The following is a 19,538-nucleotide window of genomic DNA, read 5'->3' on the forward strand; positions in this document are numbered from 1 at the left end:
AGTCATGTCTTCCCAGACTCTTGTCCACATTCACCTACCCAGGCCCACCATATTTATCCACTTCTTTTCTAGGGCCATTTAAACTTCACTTTGCTGCCTGAAGCTATGGTACTGGCTTGCCCTTCTCCAGACTTGATACATTGCCTGGCAAGACTTTCTGTTCAATTATTTTCCAGGCTTCTCCTGGCTTGCCCCAATGCAACACCCACCAAGATCACAAAAATACCTTAGCAAGAGTCTTTCTACCCACTAGCCATCTCCTTCCTTCACTTTAACCCATGCAAAATCTGGCAAGTCACATATCCCTCTCCTCTTGGAACTCTGTAACAGTCAATACCTTGGTCCACATTTAAACCCAATGCCTTACCATGGCTATATCTTTGCCTACCTATACATTCAGGATTATCCCCATGTAGGGCCAAATAACTCTTTGTTGTGGGAGGCTATCCTGTATGTTAATAAGATGTTTAATAGTGTCCCTGGTTTTTGCTCATCAGATGCCAGTAGCACCCTTCTCCCAACTTGTGACAACCAAAAACATCTCCAGACGTGGCCCATCCTGGGGAGGGGAAAGAAGTACTCCAACCCCCTCCCCACTGAGAACCACTGCTCTATCTGTATGTCTAACCTCCCAAATTACTTCAATTGAGTTGGTTCCTCTGCCATCTGGTATATATATTCTTCCCAGTATTAATTTTCACCCAAATTTACAATCCATCATTCTGAAGAATCTTCTTCCTCCTGAGTTGACAACCCTCAGCTTTGATTCACTTCCTAAATGATGCGAATCCCAAAGCAGCTAAGACAGATAATCACATCCTCTGGTCATCCTTAACCCTCCTGTTGCAGATGACCATTGGGAAAATTCTGTAGAAAATATCCCAGTAGAGAGTTCCAATCCATGCAGTTATTTTGATATCTCCTTAAGATCACTACTTTGATTTTCCATTACGTAGCTTTGGTGCATAAAGACTGGCCTTATGTTGAGGCACCTGAGTGGTTCAGTCAGTTAAACATCTGACTTCAGCTAGGTCAGGATCTCAGGGTTCTGGGGTTAGACTGCCTCTCACTCAGTGGGGAGTCAGCTTGTGCCTCTGCCCATCCCCCTGCTCTTTTGCTTTCTATTTCAAATAAATAGATAATCTATATTTAAAAAAAAAAAGATTGGCCTGATGCTATAAGCCCTGCAAACACTAAATGAATTTATGTAATAACAAAAATGTTAACAGAACATAGACCAGGACTTTTCCTTTTTTTTAGATTTTATTTTTAAGTAATCTTTACATCCAACATGGGTCTCAAACTTATAACCCTGAGATCAAGAGTTGCATGCTGTACCTACTAAACCAGCCAGGTACCCCAGATCAGGACTTTTCTTAACATTAAAAATGCTAAGTTGATTCCTGACTCTAAATGCTCTTACCCTCCTGAACAATTATTTATTCCTGCCTCTGACTTGTGGAATGGAAATTGTAATGTTCTTGCAAAGCCCTTTGAAATTCCAAATGGGGTGGAATTTCATTTCAATTTGAGTACCAATTCTTAATTATTTGAGCTAATGGAGAGGGACAAAGCACCAAAAATAGAATACTCATAAAATACAAATTTAAGCTCATACTGATACAAACATGCATTCTCAAATTTTCAGAAATTAAAAGGTTACCTAAAGTTATTAGGCTAATTTTATTGAATGATTCATAACTCTTCCAAATGAAGAATTGCAAATATGTTTAAGCATTATATTACTGGCATATGACAGCCAGAAGAGCAACTTTTCATGGTTCTTCATTATAGTTAGAGGTGATTTCAATATCGTTGTTTTCACAGCTTTATATTAGAATTTTTATTCTCATCATAATTTTCTATATTTTTCAAGTTATCTTCATGAAACTCATATTATTTCTATTGTGATAAAATACACATACAGAAAATGTACCATTTAACCATATTTTTAAAAGATTTATTCATTTATTTGAGAGAAAGAGAGAGAAAGTGTGCACACATGCAATGGAGGGAGGGGCAGAGGAAGAGAATCCCCACTGAGCACAGAGCCCCACACAGCCCCATCCCACATCCCATGAGATCAAGACCTAAGCTGAAACCAGAGTTCCAACACCCAATCAACCCAACCATCCAGGCACCCTCCATTTAACCATTTCTATATATCCAGTTCTGTGGCATTAACTGCATTCACATTGTTGTGCAGCCATCACCATCACCTGTCTCCAGAACTTTTTTTATCCTCTCCAACATCACAAATTTTTAACAGATAGCCAGCCCTTCCCTTCTGTCTACTAATGATCCGCTAAATATCATTTTAAGTTAATTTCTGGTAGCTCTTATTGCAATAAAGGTAAGTCTACTAAAATAATCATTTTAAAAAACAGGATTTATATAGGCTTATTAATTTGACTTTCCTATAGAAAAAGAGAATTCTTGTCTTTTCATAGTTATGCTTCATACATTCTCACTACCCAATGCTTGACTAACCCCGTTTTCTCACCATTTCCCTTTCAACACTCCAGGGGAAATTAACATGTGCAAGAGCTTCCGGTTGCTTCTAACAGTACATGGAGCACAGGGTTGTTGACTAGAAAAGGATGGTTTTGTATCTGCAAAATTAAAAAGTTATTTTTGACAAATATACTTCATTTTGCTTAAAAATATATTATGGACATTGCTTATAGAATACTAAAATAAAAGCATGCTCATCTGGGGATTTTTATTTTGTTTTGTTTTTCTTTTTGGGATGTGTATCTGTGTGTGTGTTTTAAGCCTTTGGCTTTTAGACTAAATCATTTTTGGTTTAACAGATGCAAAGTGTTAATTACTAAGGAAGACAGAAGTTCCCTAAAGCCTTATTAATAAACTTTATTTTAGTTTCCCATAGCCTAGCTTTATTAATACAGTTTATTTTAGCTATACATCTCTTATAACTGCTATGGCAACTTCTTTGGAGCATAAACACTACCCAACTATAACAAAATTCCAAACTTTGGATTAAGGAAAACATTACTACATTTTTTTAATTATTCATGAGAGACACAGCGAGAGAGTAGAAACAGAGGCAGAGGGAGAAGGCGGCTCCGGGTGGGGGCCCTGATGCCATACTCGATTCCAGGACCCCAGGATCACAACCTGAGCCAAAGGCAGGCGCTCAACCACTGAACCACCCAGAACCCATTTTACATTATTTTTATATTAGACCTGAAGACTCTCATTTTCTGAGAGACAAAGACTGAAGTGGATGGCGTTGAAAATCACTAAGCATATCTCCAAGATCTATGTCTTTCACAGAACCACTGACAATAATCCTCCTAGCACTCTAGCCCTCGTTTTAAAACTTCCCAATAAGGAAACTGCCTATCACAATTTAAAAAGTGAGTCTCCCGGGCAGCCCCGGTGGCTCAGCGATTTAGCGCTGCCTTCAGCCCAGGGCCTGATCCTGGAGACCTGGGATCGAGTCCCATGTTGGGCTCCCTGCATGGAGCCTGCTTCTCCCTTTGCCTGTGTCTCTGCCTCTCTCTCTCTCTCTCTCTCTCTGTGTCTCTAATAAATATATAAAATCTTAAAAAAAAAAAAAAAGGCCCATAGAGGCTATCTCTTAAAAAAAAAAAAAAAAAAGCGAGTCTCTCATAGTTTCTCACCATGGCGTGTGGCAATTTTAACTTCAGCATTTTTAAAGAGATGACTGACTTCCGTCTTTCTGCTCTTTCTTAATGATCAGTTTTGTTTAATTTGCTGTAACTAAATGAGAGTTAATACCGTCCTTTAACTAGAAGTCGCTGGCAGATTTATCAATTATTTCATAAAGCATAGTGGATCAAAGACAAATGTCAAAGGTTTCAAGCCCCAAAGACCCTCTTCATCTGCTAGATCCAGAAACTAAAACAAAGCATTGGTTTTCCTACTTATCCCCAAACTGACTCAAACCTAGAATTAAACTATAACATGAAACTAGTTTTGAGAATTCTTCTAAGATACTGGGAGAAGGAGACTATTCATTCCAGAGTAGAAATATAGCAACAATATAATACAGTTTCACTGTTATTTGTCATAGTTCAGGCTGCTGTAACAAAAATGCCTGGTGTGCAGGGCGGGTGGGGGGGACGGTGCTGCGCATGAACAACAAACATGTTGTGTCCTAACATGGTGAGAAAGACAAAGTTGCTCGCTGGGGTCTCTTTTATAAGGAGCACTGATCCCATTCTTGAGGGCTCCACCTTCATGAACTATTCACCTCCCAAAGGCCCCCCTTAGGAACACCATCACATTGGGTGGGGAGAGTGGTCAGGATTTCAACATACGAATTTGGGGAGGATGTAAACATCCAGTCTATAGCACTGTTGCTGTTTCTTATAATTTAAAAGTAACACTCCCAGACTGAGCAGGCAAAACTTTGGCCTAATAGCAGTGGTTCTGACATTAGCTCATGGAAAGTACTTAACACTTGGAACACACATGGTTCTGCGCAGAAAGAAAAACAGCATGCCCACTATTGTAAGGTCAGAGCATCACTGCACAGATCATTTTTTAAATTCCTTGCAACTGTCATTTTAAAAACCCACAACCCTCACCAGCAGAACATTTGGAACAGTATACTCCAGTGTTCCAGGGAGGTCAAATTTCTTTCCTTCAACTCTTAAGAGGCACCTCTTGAAACTTTCCAGTTAAGATTTCGAAAATTTGTAATAAATAATAGCCCTGGAAGAAAGTCTACAATATGGCTCTCAGTGAACTTGACTTTCATCGGAAGATTCAGGATTTTGGAACAACTGCCACCTAATAACTATTCAAAATAAAATACCCATATTAGTTTAGGTCTTCTCATAATCTCTGGCTTTCAAGTCAGAAGGAGAGTCATTTTTATTTATTTACGAAACTAGAGTTAAAATTTCTCAAAAAATACATATAAAGAGAGATTATTGATTCTTAGTAGTGTCACCAAAAACAAGTAAAGGGCAAATTTTCAGTTAGTTTTTTTCTCCCTAATAAAAAAGAATGAATTAACATTAGCATTCATTCACTTATTCAACAAACTTTTCTTGATGATCTATTATATGCTAGGTTTGTGTTGAGCGCCTGAGGCAAATAAAAAGAAATAAATCCCCCCCTCCCATAAATGGGCAAATCAATGTCAAGGCTTAGTGAAGATTAAAACCACACCATGTGGGGATTTACCCCAAAGATACAGATGCAGTGAAACGCCGGGACACCTGCACCGCGATGTTTATAGCAGCAATGGCCACAATAGCCAAACTGTGGAAGGAGCCTCCGTGTCCATCGAAAGATGATGGATAAAGAAGCTGTGGTCTATGTGTACAATGGAATATTCCTCAGCCATCAGAAACGACAAATACCCACCATTTGCTTCGACGTAGATGGAACTGGAGGGTATTATGCTGAGTGAAATAAGTCAATCGGAGAAGGACAAACATTATATGGTCTCATTCATTTGGGGAATATAAAAAATAGTGAAAGGGAATAAAGGGGAAAGGAGAAAAAATGAGTGGGAAATATCAGAAAGGGAGACAGAACATGAGAGACTCCTAACTCTGAGAAACGAACTAGGGGTGGTAGAAAGGGAGGTGGGCGGAGGGTAGGGGTGACTGGGTGACGGGCACTGAGGGGGGCACTTGATGGGATGAGCACTGGGTGTTATTCTATATGTTGGCAAATCGAACACCAAAAAAATATAAATTTATATAAAAAAATAAAATAAATAAAATAAAACCACACCATGAAATAGAAGCAAGCAGCCCAAGTCACCAGGGAGGCTAAAATCCAAGTCAATGGCCTTCACATTCCACTCTCTCTGAACTGTGTGGTTTCATTCAATGCTTTTCAAAGATAGATAAAGGCTGCAGAAGAAAATATTCTTCTGTCCTTTCCCTTCTATCTACAGAAAGTAGGGCTTGCTCTAACCCTTAGATTCTTTCCCTCATCCACTTGGAAAGTAGTAGAATGGAGAGAGAGAGAATGAATTAATGAGGAACAATTTGTAAAGAACTTGGGAAACGTTGTCTGTTACTAAAACAAAAGGGAAGCCCAAATAACTCATCTTATAATCTGTCATTACTGTGCTTCATCGTTTTTTTTTTTTTTCTTGTTCTTATGCTTTTATCTCACTTGCACTACAGCTTTGCACATAAATGAATAACAAGACAACATGTATTCCATCAGGTTGGGACGGTCATCATTTCTCCATTCTGACCAAGAGCGATAGACCTCTTCTCCTTAACCTTCTCCTCCTCCACCCATGTCAGGGCAAGTCCAGGGGAACATCCCCCATCCCCGATCCAGAAGGCCCCTTACCCTGAAGCCCTCGGATGTCCAAGTTTGACATCGCCTACCTCCAGCATCCTCTCCCTCCCTCCCACACCATTTCTGGCTCAGCAGTCCTATGCTTCATCTTTTTCACTTTGAAAGACAAGAGGAAAAATCATTCTCAGTAGCTATTAAGTGTATTTAAAAGAATTGTGGGGGAAAGGTGGTGTTCATAAAACTCCAACTCTGCAAAGTATATATGACCTGACAGCGCTAAGTGTTCTGGGACTTCTGGTAGCGTCAGAAGTAAAGCCCCTTAACCTGGCCAGTTTACCATCTTGCTCTCCACTGTTAAAGATAAAGAAAACATACCTGAAATGAGATTGTTGTGTCTCAAATATATTGGGGACTAAATGAGTGACAGTTGAAGCTGAAAGGTTGAGTTGATGTTTCAGAGTACTTCTACTATAACAGGTGCTCAGTAAAGTGTCTATTGAATAACTCGGTCTCTCAAAGACTCCACAATGCGCCTCTTGATTCTCAGACCTAGGGATTAACAGAAGAGTTCCTCATTTGGACATGGTGCTCCCAATATATTGCAAGCCAATCTCATAGAAAAACTGTGTGGCTTGAGAGGTTCAAAGAGAGGAGAAAGGGGATTAAAACCTTACTTACATTCGCAGCCAGGTGCTCTGCACGTGGCTTAATGCACATAATTCTGACCCCATACACAGCTGCCTAACTGGCTTCTAATCCCTTCTGCCCACCAAACCATTGCCACAGAGCTCCAGTGGTCTTTGAAAAAGTGGCTTTTTTTTTCTTATTTCACACCTTAAGATTCTTCAGTAAACACTAAGAATGAACTAACATCCATATCTTTTAACATGGTATTTGAGGTTCTGGCTGTCACTGCCACTCCAGCTGTTTTGTTGGTTGGCTGGTTGGCTGGTTGGTTTTTGGTTTGTTTGCCAGGGGCGGGGGACTTTTTTTCCCCCCAGTGAGGTTTTGGTTCTCACTGTGTCCAGGTCTTTGCTCAGGAAGCTGGCCTGTGCTTAGGAGGCCCCTCCTCCCTCCTCTTCTTTACCTTTCCCCCTCACTTCTGGCACCAATTCCTCCAGGAAGCTGAAGGCTGAGTTAAGTATCCCTCTTCTTTCTCCAGCAATTACTCAGACTATCCTAGCACTGTACTTCCAAGTTCTTATTTGGCTCCCTTCTAACACTCAGTGCTTACTCATTCTGGCACCTTACTCATCAGATTGGCACAGTCTGGCACACAGTGGGTACTCAAGAGATTTTGAATAAATGAATGAATGCTGGATGACTGCACGTGGGAAAAAGTTGCAGCAGCCAAGCTAAGAATTCATGGCTTAAAGTGGCCCCTCAATGCTTTCTTTCTACCTGGCCCCATAGGCCACTCTTTGGGGGATCTGTGATTGGAAAGACAGGTGCATTCTGGCCCCAAAGGACCACTGACCTTGAAACTTCTTATGTGAGCAGAATAAAGCTGAGAATTTAAGAGATTAACATTTTCTCTAAACTATTCATCAAGAAATAAGCCCAGCAGAAGTTCTCAACCCCACCAAGTCGTTAATGACAGAGGATGGCAAACGGTCTTGAAGATTCTACAAGTTCAGAGTATCTTTAATGTTTAGAGTTCTGTCTTCGAAACTCTTGCAATTTTATCATTTTTTCCATAAAATGAAACAGATTTTTGTAAATTATCTGCCAGTTAAATGACTTAATTTCCCAACTCATACACACATCTCCCAATGAATCCTACCATTTCCATAGCCACTACAGAAGAAAATAGCACCTACAGGTGATTTCTCTCTTGACATCACTTGATATAGAAAAGACGCCTATATTTGCATATATGTGAAAAGATATTCAATATAGCACTCTCTGGAGTAAAAACACAAAACCTGAAAATTTAAATGCCCATCAAGAAAGGATTGGTCAAATAAGTGACAGCACATCTAGAACCATCATGTACATTATCATGTACATTATCACGTGGCTACCAAGGAAAATGAGGTAGATCATTGCTACATGTTCACTCAGGCACTGCAAGAACTCCAGAATGTGTGGTTCAAAGAAGAAAGCAGGGCAGGTATAATTCCTACTGAATAGAAAAAAAGGGAGGAATATATATTCTCTGCAAAAACACACCAATGGTTACCTCCTGGGAAGAAGCCCCTCCAGGGGTTACCAGAAGAGGGAGATTTACTTATTATGTACAAAAATTGTCTTAAATTTTTCACATAAACTCTTCAAAAAACAAATGGTTTATGTGTGCATTTATACTTAAACATGCATACTTTCGAAACAAAAGCTATCTAGAGGAAGTACAAGCAAAAGCAAAGAGGAAGGGCAAAGCCCCGCTCACTCTCCACATGCCACTCCTGGCTTCCGGTGCCACAGCCCAGCAGACCAGGCTGCTGGCACTGCCTTTAGCTGGGTGATTTCTCAGTCTGGAAGGCACTGTGCTCTTTCAAGAGGAGGGACACCAATGATGGAGGGGATGCAGGAAAGAGACCCTATAATAAAAATGCAGCTCCTCTTCTAACATTCTTTGGAATTTTATCTTTACGAATTGTACTTTTAATTAAGGCGTGTCACAAAGCTCCTGTTTCTTTTTCCCTACCAAAAAAAAAAAAATTCAAAATCATTTTCTGAGAGAGAGAGAGAAAAAGAATGCCCACCTGAGTGTGAGCCAGGGAGGGGCAGAGAGAGATCAAAAGAGAAAGAGAATCCACACTGGGCATGGAGCCCAACACTGGGCTTGATATCAGGGTCCTGAGCTGAAAACTGGAGTTGTAAGCTTAACACACTGAACCATCCAGGTGTGCTCCCCCACCCCACCCCAAACTTTAAAAGGTATCTCTACCTTCATTCCCCATTTCAAAACAATTTGCATATGCTGTTAAGACTGAGGTCAAAGAAAATGTGAAGGACTCTTCCTCCGCATTGAATACCAACCCACCCTGACAACAGGCATTCTCCACAATAACCTCTGGGGGAAGAGCCTGTTCACTTCTGGCCAAACTGACCAATTACCCAGTGAGGAGTCCTTCTGATGGCATAATGCTCATCATCACCACGGAGCTCCCAGTGGTCCCAGTACTTAACCCATTAAATGAAATCAGACCAGTGTTCAAACCAATCCATATTCAGGAGCCAAAAAGAATAATTAAAGGAGTGAATGTTTTATTCCTTAGTGTTTAATAGAATACATAACAAGTCACATAATCAATGATTCATTACTTCACACACAGGGAAAACAGTATCGAGTAGGCCTATTATACAACTGGTTGTGAATGGAGAGAACAAAAATCTCTAGAGCATTTAGAGATTTGAAGAAATTCTCACTTAAAGTTTGAGCATGTCTGAAATATCTTTTTTAAAATACAGAGGGATTTTTTTTCTTGGCTTTCTGTTTCGTTAGAAAAGTCTGATAATCGTTACAATTTTTTTTCTCCTTTCCCCTTCTATTTTGAGAAAATGGCTTGTGATATGTATCACTTAGCATATAATGTTTTCAACAATTGCATAATCCCAGAGAGCTCTGTGGGAATCTTACATTGTTTAGCAGATAAAGAGTTTTTCCAGATGTAGGGAAGAATTTAAATAATATATAGTTTATGTCTTCAAAATTAACATCCACAATGGACATCTTAAACTTTTGTCATTAAATGTCACTACTGATGTTTGAGTGGTCATAAAAGAACTATCATTAGTATTCAATAGTAATAGCAAAATTCACCTGCCTATAAAGTCACAAAGACAGTTGTATAATAGTTTACATTACAATTAATGTTGTAATTAAACTACATACCTCAAAATACATTTAAAATACAAAAAACTTGGCCTGTGGGGGGGGACACACAAAATGTATAAGGTGACAAGAATTCTTGGTCAACTATTCATCTTCCTACCACACAAGATTAAACTCTAATGTAAATAGTCTGCTTGGATTTCTTCTATCTAAGGGCCCCAGTAGAGAATTTAAATCTTCAAATTCAAATCTGTTTATATTTTTATTGTCCAAAATTGTGACAAAGAAAAGTTAACTTCAACATAACTTGTCTCTGGCTCTAGGAAATCCTATATCAGGTACTACAGCCACTGAAAACCCAAGAGTATTTTATTTATTCTCAAAAGACAGACTTAACAACTAATTCAGTTTTAAAATGAGTTATAGTAAGGAAAAAACAACAAAAAATCCAAAGGATTTACTCAGCTAAGTTTACATTAAAAAATATTCAGTTTATTATTTTAGAAATTTAAGTCAATTGAGTAAAGTACTTACGATTGAGACTATAAAAGAAATTCTTACAGAATTCAACCCCTCCAGTCAATACTTTTCCAAATACTTGCACTATAATTTAGCATTTTTCATGTGGAGTACAAAAATGTTTTGAACATTAGATTAGAATTTACCATAATTTAAAAAGTAAAAAACTATCAAAGCTTCACCTTACATGGCTTCAATGTAATAACATTCCATGGAAAATTCCAATAAAAATTGGAATATGTTATGAGCATCGCCAGTCACCCATTTTTGTCTGAGAATTTAGATTATGCATTTCCTCAGAGAAGCAACAGGCCCCATATATGGATCTGGTTTGAAAGAGAAGAAAATTTTGGCTAGTATTACAAATTTTCACTTTGCTATCAATGCCAAAAAAACAAAAAACAAGTAAGAAATACAAGAATAAAAACAGTACTGAAAGGGAAAAAAATTTCTAAGTCTCACATCTCCAAGGAATATTTTTCACAACATACAATTTGAAAAAATTAGACTGAATATGGTTTGTGATATACATGTATTAAAAATAAGCAACTTACTCAACACCTGGTGCAAAAGCATTGAATATGGTACCTGTTTTTTTTAAACCACTGTCAACAATTCTTTTTCTTTTCTTTTTTTTTTTTTTTTTAATGAAATTTGTTAAACCTCATGTCATTCACTTGTACTTAGGAACCAAATGGTAATTAAAGCCATGACATAAGTAAATGCATGCTATGCTGGGTCAGCTTAAAGCAGTCCTAATTATCTGAATAATTTATGACATTCTCCCAGGTTATGTGAATGGTGTCTTTGGAGGGCTTACATGTACGGACCCCTCAATACCCCATCCAAACTCAGAGGTGACAACCAACACTCTAGCCTACTTTGTAGACCACGAAGGGTCCTTCTGTGGCCCACAGCACAGAGGAGAAGGAACCCAAAAGTATCCATGCTAAGTCTCTCTTGCCACAGTTATATTATCCATCTAGTGTAGAGTTTCCCAGCCAGTCTTTACTTTGGGCTAACAGTAGAGTATTTTCATTTTTCGACTGTCAACTTTAGAGGTGACAGTCAACCGTAGGAAAATAAGTCAGTTTAAGGTCTCCACCCATTTGAATTCCCAGTCTTTCATGGAATGAAAGGGGTAGGGGGAGCACTGCAGGGCAGCCAGAGTGTGTAAGGAAGTAAGATCTGTACACCCAAAGAAGTGCAGTAGTTCAACTCAAAGTTTTACAAGATAAAATCCGTAAGACTTGAGTGGCATAAACAAAACTTTAGCAGTTTCCCAGGACTCCCAGAGCTGTGCAGTTTTAACAAGGAAAATAAGAATCCCAGTGTCTTGCCATCTGTCAGTGGTTTTGATCTGTCCTAAGATGTTGTCAAGTATGTGCTTTTTTGTTGCATGATCTAATAGAACAGCATAGAGGGTGGAGAAATCTCCGAGACACTCTTTTGTCCAGAAAGCAAATTTGCTAAATCATTTTGGGCTTGAAACAGATAAGTTCTGTTGCACTACCTACTCTGAGAACACACCCAACGTATAAGCAAACACAACTTCCTGGATTTTTGCTTCCATTTCCCTTACAATTTCAGTCTTTATACATAAAGCTAACTTTATCTTTTTAAAAATGTAACTCCAATGAAAAGACTTCAAATCTTTCTGTTTACCAATTAAAAAAAAAAAGAATTAGCAGGTTAAAAATACAGGTACCTTGATTTTAAGTGGACAGTTAACTGACACATTATTAGTATATAACTAGTAGCCAAGGAAAAAAGTATGGAGCAAACTCTGTTTTACAATGATGTTTTTTTTTTTTCCTAACCCAATGTCCCCAGAGACAAGGATCTAAGAAACTCATGAAAACATGTTGCTGTAGTATATACACCATCTGATGCACGTTACTGGGGGGGGGGGGGGGGGGGGTAAATATAGCAATTTTTTTAGCATTAGTAAATTAATTAAAAAACTAAATGATTCGTGTAAAATGCTTATATATGGTATATACAGATTGGATCACATGAGTCTAAGAATAAAACTTCCCATTCTTAGTATCTGTTATGGACATAGTAAGATTACAGTACAAGATTCATTTTTAAAAAGAAGAAAAAATAGCACTAATTTGGACACTGAAAACGACCCTTACAAAATCTTTAAAAACATACTTCAGAGAAACTGCTGAAACTAATGAAAAAAGAAAGGCTTCTCCGTCATTACACAATATCCAAAGGAGCCTCACAGCATGAAAGACAAGGATTTACTTCCCTTCACCTAAGGTGTAGATAGGATATGCAGTGGGAATTGATTCCACTGGAGTAAAGGTATAAGGCAACCAGGTCTCCTTCTGTTTCTCTTGCATTTACCTAAAACACTACTTTATTGCTCAGCCCACTTGTAAGTACTTTTTTTTTTGCCTTCTTTTAAAAATATTTCATTGTATAGCTATCTACAGATGGGCAGCTTGGGGCTTCTATCTCTGCAGCTCTGTCACTCAAAAAGATTCCACCTTAATTTCAACCAATCTGCATGAAAGAAGTGGCATCTTCAGGTTTTCGGGTTTGCCCAGAAGTCAACATTGGCTGGGCTTGAGGAAAATGAGGATTTTTAAGAAGAAATCTGAAGTTTAAGCAACCAAAAATCAAACATTTTGCTCGTTACTAGATCTTAAAATCAAGACTTATAATCAACAAGAAGATAAAGTTCAAAAAAAAAAAAGCTAAACTGAAGTTCAAAAACTACTGGGTAACTCTTTGGTTAGGTTATATAAGTATCAGCAACTTCTAAGTTTAGGACTCAAAACAGTTAGTTCAATAAACTGCCAGATAAGAGTAAATCTGTTCTTCATCTTTATAAAATGCTTTGCATGTTTTTGTGTACTATTTTTTTAATGTGCGTGTACTCAAACGGATGGCACAAACTTCCAACTTTCAAATAATAAATGAGTGTGTCTGCTCCTCCCTTCCCACCCCTTCATCCCTCCTTTCCTCCCTCCCCACCCCCCCACCCCCCCCACCCCCCAGTCTTACGAGCTAAAGTCCTACTGCCAATTCACTGCAAGAATACGGGCTTTCCTAATCCCCACGACGTGCACGACTCCCCAGCTCCGTTTGCAGTCACTGCCAGGTGACTTCCCGCTGCGCTCGGTGACCCGGGCTGCCTGGCCCTGGTCGGAGTCAGCAATCTTCCTCCCTCTCGCCCATCCCGCGGCCTTGCCGACCGGTCGAACTAAAGGCTTCCTGGCGCTGGAGCCAAGGGGAAAGGAGGCGTCCTCACGCGGCGGGGGCGGGGGGGAGGGGGGGGGGACTTTCTACAAGTTTAAGCCACAGGCGAAGACCTTTCGTGGTGCATGGAAAAGATTCGATCCTTCGTTGTGCCAGCACTAGGTTCTTTTCCTACGTCCTACCTATAACTTATCAAAACTTTATTCATTTGTAGTCACTGAACCGCCTCCACGGGATCCCAAGTCCAGGTCCAGAGTCTTCCATCCAGCCCTTTAAAAACTCTACCTTTAAAGAAGGTCAGAAGGCTACTACGTGACGACCTTTTAAACCCTAACTACTCCCAGTGTTCTCACTTCTGATCTCTTACACCGAGCATCAGTCAAAAGGTCTTGGGAGGTCAAGCAATCTTCTACACGCTGGACAGGGTCCAATCGGGTTCTGAACAACTCTGCCAGCCCCAGGTACTTGGTGACTTTGTGGCCACGCTGCCCCATTAGATCCAGGCCAAGGACCGTCCAGGGGAGGGGCGGCTTGAGGCAGGGGGCAGAGGAAGCGCTGGAGGGGGTACATCTGGGCTCTCGGTTAGCGGGGTCCAAAGAAGCCGAGAGAGGATCTGCGGCCGCAGGTTCTCAGGTGGGGGGGGGGCGGGGGGGTGTGAGTGGGCCTGGCCCAGCTCCTGAAGGTGGGAGACGCGGGAGCGGGAGGGCGTGGGGCGGGAGGGGCGACCTAGAACGCTCCCCTGGGCAGGAAGGACGGGGGACGGGCGCGCTGGGGTCGCGAGGGGGGTCTGGGGAGCTCACTCCCTGCAGAAGACGTACTCGGTGTAGCTGGTCCAGATCTTGTCCTCGCTCTGGTCGGTGCTGCTGGCGAAGGCGCAGGTGCCCGTGGAACTGCACGCCACCATGTGGAAGCCCGACTCGGACAGCTTGTCGAAGGCCTGCTCCAGGAAGTTGAACTTGAGGTAATAGCGCGAGGTGTAGCGCTCGGGCGGCCGGTCGGGGTCCCGGCTCTCATTCAGGGTGTCGCCGAACACCTCCTTGGCCAGCGACGTCTTGCCGCACACGGTGATGCGCGCCACTCGCCGGAACTTGGCGTCTGCCTGCGCGTCCCGCCCGATGGTGTAGGAGCCGCGGTAGCCGATGGTGATGTAGCCCGAGCGCCGGCTGCCGTCCAAGGACTGGGACGGCGTGAGCAGCGGGCCCGCCGCACCCCCGGACGGGCTGCGGCTGGCCAGCTCCAGCGTGGGCGACGGCGCCCCGGCCGACGAGCCCTCCTGCTGCTCGGGCTCCGCGCAGCCCAGCGGCAGCAGCTCGTCGCCCAGCGAGCCCTCCTTCTGCACCCCGCGCCGCGAGTGCGGCGGCGGCGGCCCCGGGCCGGGCTGCTGGGGCGCCCCGAGGCGGCGCACGAGCTCCGGCAGCTCGAAGTACTCGGCCTCGCGCTGCAGCCGGCTGCGCTCGGGGAAGTAGTCGGGCAGCACGAGCTGCAAGTCCCGCAGGTAATCCAGGATGTAGCGGAAGAGGAAGCCGTCTCGGTCCAGAAAGAAGCGGCCTTTGCTGTCCCGGGCCAGCTCCTGCGGCTGCTGCTGCGTGAACATGCGCCAGAGCAGCGAGTCGGGCACCGACACCACGGTGCAGCGCCGGGTCACATACACCTGGCCCCCCACGTTCAGCTCCACGATATCGGGGAAGAGCGGCGGCTCCGCGGAGGAGGACGAGGAGCCGCTGCCACCCCCGCCGCCACCCCCGTTGGGTAGTCCACGTGTGCTGTCCGCCAGGGCCATGGCAGAGAGGTGGCGGGTCTGGGTCAGCGGCAGGGAGCGGGGCTGCGCGCCGAAGCCGCCGCCGCCCTCCCCGGACGCTAGCTCAGCCGTGCGCCCCGGCCGCCGCCGCCGCCGCCGCCACGAGCCGCGAGCCGCGCAGAGCCCCGCGGTGCCGTGCGCCCCCGAGGCCCCCGGTGCGCTCCGCCCGCCTCCCCCGCGCGCTCCAGGCGAGTGCCGGGGCTCGGCCGGCGCGCGGCTTAAGTAGAGCCGCCCGCTCGGGCGCCGCGGCGCGCAGGAGGCGTGGGCGGCTGCGGAGCGGCGGAGCCTTGCTCCCCGGGCGGGAGGGGTGGGGGACGGCGGAGCGGGGAATCGATTTGCATCCTAAACGCTGACGCCGCGCCCGGCTGCTGGCTCCACCCCGGCTCGCGCGCCGGGGGCGCCCCGACTCCCCCGTCGCCCCACCTCCACCCAGCCCGGCCCGCGCGCTCCAACCCTTCCCGCTCCCGCCCAACTTTCTCCCCCTCCGAAGTGGGCCGAGCCTGGGACGGGCCGCCTCGGAAGACGAGCTTCCTTTGGAGGGGCGTCAAGGCGCCCGCTCCCCTCCTCACCCCGCCTGCCGGGAGGACGTAAGCCTCCCGCCCCCTGCCCGGGCGGCAGAAGTGCGCGGCCGCCCCGGAACCCGCTGCTTTGCACCCCGGAGCTGTGGCGCTGCCCTAGTCGGCTGGCGAGTGGCTGAAAGTTCTCCAGAGACAAAGAAAAAAAAAAAAAAAAAAAAGTCTGGAGGGACTCAGGGGCCGCCCCAGGGCGGAGGCGGCGGGAGACTGTTGAGGTTAACCAGTAGTCTCGAAAAAGGCGGAGACACAGAAAACTAACCTGGGTTTCCAGCCGTAGAACTGTCACCGGTAGTTTCTTTGCGGGTGAAGAGGCAAACGCATTGGTTGGGAGCCCTCGAGGTGGGAAGGAATGAGCTGCAGCGGTGACGGCAGAACTTGGGAGGCTACAGGAGCGACTCGGTGGCGCGTTCCCCGGAGGGTGGAGGACGCGGCCTCCTCCCGTAGCGCCCTCGAGGCCGAAGTAACCGCTCGGCCTCCCGGCCCCTTTCAGCCTTTGGTGAATCTCGCCTTCAACCGAGATGTGATGGATGCAGCAGTCAGGAAAGCCCACCTGTCAGCCCCCGCGAGTTTACCCTCCCAAAGGTCCAGGTGCGCCTCCCCTCCCGCGCGCCTGGGTCATTCCAGGCTGTTCTCTTAGGTGCCCTCTAGTCTCGGGGCCTCCGTACTTTTGAAGGCCCTCTGTGGTCCCCACCTGGCTTGCTGTAACTCCTCCCTCCACATTTGCATTCACCTGGCACCCTGCAGCCTGGAGGCACAGGCTTCTCCCGCACCACCACCCCCCCCCCCCGCCCCCACCAGCCTTCCCTGGCTTCCCAGGCCGAGGAGCCCCGCGGATTGCGCCCTCCACGGCCCAGCCTAACAACGCCCAACACATCCTGAAATTTCTTTTTTTTTTTTTTTGTGAGTGATTATCTGACCCTGACTTTGGTAAATAAAATAAGGCGGTACGGAGCACTACAGAAAGAGGACGGGAGGGAGGGCGGGGAAGGATGTTAAGAAATCACCGTGCCAGTGAGTATTTGTTGTGCACCGCTGTTTGCCAGGGCCAGGGAGTGAAGAACGCGAGGTTGAATAAGATCCATAGCTCTTTCCCTGTAGCCCAGGAGGCAAAGGGTCAGAAGTCTGAGCGGTTGTCAGATGAGTTGCAAGTACAGACGGTCAATCAGAATAAATCAGGGGAGATCTTTGTTCTTCATAATAATGTTTACCCTTTTGTGTAACTACCCAATGAGCTTTACAGTCTTCTCACGGGTAAGTGTCATTTTTACTTTGAAATGTTTATGTCTTCTGAACAATTATCTCATTCATGTCAGAGTGCTGAAATATGATCAAGCCCCAAACCAGCTCACTTAATTGCAAGTACAGATTTTGATACTGAATATATTTGACCACTCTTTTTCTGTTTGTTCTTTGGGATAAATAATAGATGACACAAAAGTTCCAAATTCCAGTGCTGAATTTCTAGGTGGTTGTGCTACTATCTGGTATATCAGTATCACCAGCCTAACAAAACCAGTCTCTTTTCTATAAATCCAAGAAGAGTCTTCTTTCTGTACATATTTTATATCAATACTTTGTTTATTGTGCCAGCAAATCCTTTCAGTTCTGCCTTTAAAATCCTTTAAAATACTCCCAGACTATTAACAGGCTTCCACAACTCCCTGCTACCATCCTGGACCAAGCCACCCATCATCTTTTACCTGGATTATGGCATTGGTCTCCTAACTGCATCCTCTTTTGTCCCCTACAATATTTTATCACCAGAACAAAAAAGACGGATCCTATCATAACCTAAATCAGATCGTGTCTCTGCTCAAAGCCTCTAGTGGCTTCCCATTTCACAAAAGAGTAAAAAACAAGCTACAGGTTTGGAGCTGTGCCCCACTAGCACCCCTCCTCCCATCTGCTGCCACTCACCCAGGAATTTGCTAGCTTTCTCTGGACCTGCTTTCTCAGGACCTTTGCACTTCCTGTCCCCTTGCTAAAACACTTACCCTCTCCCACCTTATCTTCTTCAGGTGACTCCCTCCACACCTTCTTCAGGACGCTGCAGAAAGACCTTCCCTTGATCACTTTATTTAATATAGGACAGCCCCACCCAAGCAGCTTTCTCTTCTCTGTTTTTTGTTTCCCTGCCTTAGAATGCAAACTCCAAGAGCCCAGAGAGTTTGCCTGATTCATTACCGCATCCCCAGTGCCACTCTAGAATAGCAGTGGCATACAATAGGCATTCAGTAAGTATCTGTTGCTCACTGGCTCGTTTGACCAATATGCATTAAGTGCCTATGTTCCAGGCAGTGTGTTAAAATAATCTCTGCCCTCTTGGAGCTTACAGTCTTGTGAGGAAGACAGATAATAAGTATATAGATAGGTAAGTCCACGTTAGGTAGAGATAAATGCCAAGAAGAGAATCATGAAATGAGATAGAGGGACTGAGAGTGCAGATATACTTTATATAGATTGCCTGGGAGGGCCTCTCCATGAAAGTGACACTTGAGCTGAATAACAAGAAAGAGAGAGGGGCACCTGGGTGGCTCAGTGGTTGAGCATCCGCCTTTGGCTCAGGTCATGATCCCAGGGTCTGGGGATCAAGTCTCACGTTGGGCTCCCTGAAGGGAACCTGCTTCTTCCTCTGCCTATGTCTCTGCCTCTCTCTCTGTGTCTCTTATGAATAAATAAATAAAATATTTATTTTAAGAGAGAACCATGGGAAGTTCTGGAGGAAGAGCATTCTAGGCAGAGGGCAAAACAAGTTAAAGGCATCTAAGTAAGGAATGAGTTTGTCCATTTCACAGTAGACGTTTAACTATAGTTACCATCTGCTTATATCCTGTGAATCTTCAAAGTACCCTTGACCAGATGGTTATAAGCTCAAATGTGAGAGATACTGCATGCCTACACACAAGCGGCATGCTACCTTTGTTCTCTACCAGCTGACATGACCAGTTCATCTGCAGGATGCCATTGGTATTTCCCTATTGAAGTCTAAGTTGTGTGTAAGAAGCATAATAATGAATGAAACAGGTGATCTGAGACTAACAGAATACTTTTCTGGTCAATTTGCTATATTGTATTTCTTGTCTATTGGTTGGTATCATGAAATGAAAGAGGAAGTATAATTGGGGAACTTTAATGCTGGGACTTAAGGGTCTGAGTGTTTATGGGGGAAGGGAGGGTCATAACTCTGGCTTCTTGCATATGTTAAACATGCTTATGGTAAGGGAGGACATGGGAAATCGCCAGCCCTATGTCTAGTCTCAATACAGTTTCTGGTGATGGGCATTGTTCCTTTGCAAGTGACTTTTTGGACTTTCCTAAATAAGAGTGCTTTTTCCTTTTATCCTAAAAGGGTATTGGAAACATCTCTGACCTACATTCTCATCTGATT

At 44.1% G+C, this 19,538-nt stretch overlaps 1 protein-coding gene across 1 annotated transcript; it reads right to left on the bottom strand.

Moving 5' to 3' along the window:
- Positions 1–9,454: 9,454 nt before the first annotated feature.
- Positions 9,455–15,707, bottom strand: KCTD12 (potassium channel tetramerization domain containing 12). The gene has a single exon (XM_038569787.1). It carries the CDS (start codon positions 15,555–15,557, stop codon positions 14,574–14,576), a length of 984 nt encoding a protein of 327 aa, XP_038425715.1. The 5' UTR covers positions 15,558–15,707; the 3' UTR covers positions 9,455–14,573.
- Positions 15,708–19,538: the final 3,831 nt, after the last annotated feature.

This window comes from Canis lupus, chromosome 22 (genome assembly GCF_011100685.1).
Source record: "Canis lupus familiaris isolate Mischka breed German Shepherd chromosome 22, alternate assembly UU_Cfam_GSD_1.0, whole genome shotgun sequence".
Lineage (NCBI taxonomy): Eukaryota > Metazoa > Chordata > Mammalia > Carnivora > Canidae > Canis > Canis lupus.

Bases quoted from the DNA above. Each gene is read 5' to 3' on its own strand.
- KCTD12 (XM_038569787.1), bottom strand. From the start codon at position 15,557: ATGGCCCTGGCGGACAGCACACGTGGACTACCCAACGGGGGTGGCGGC.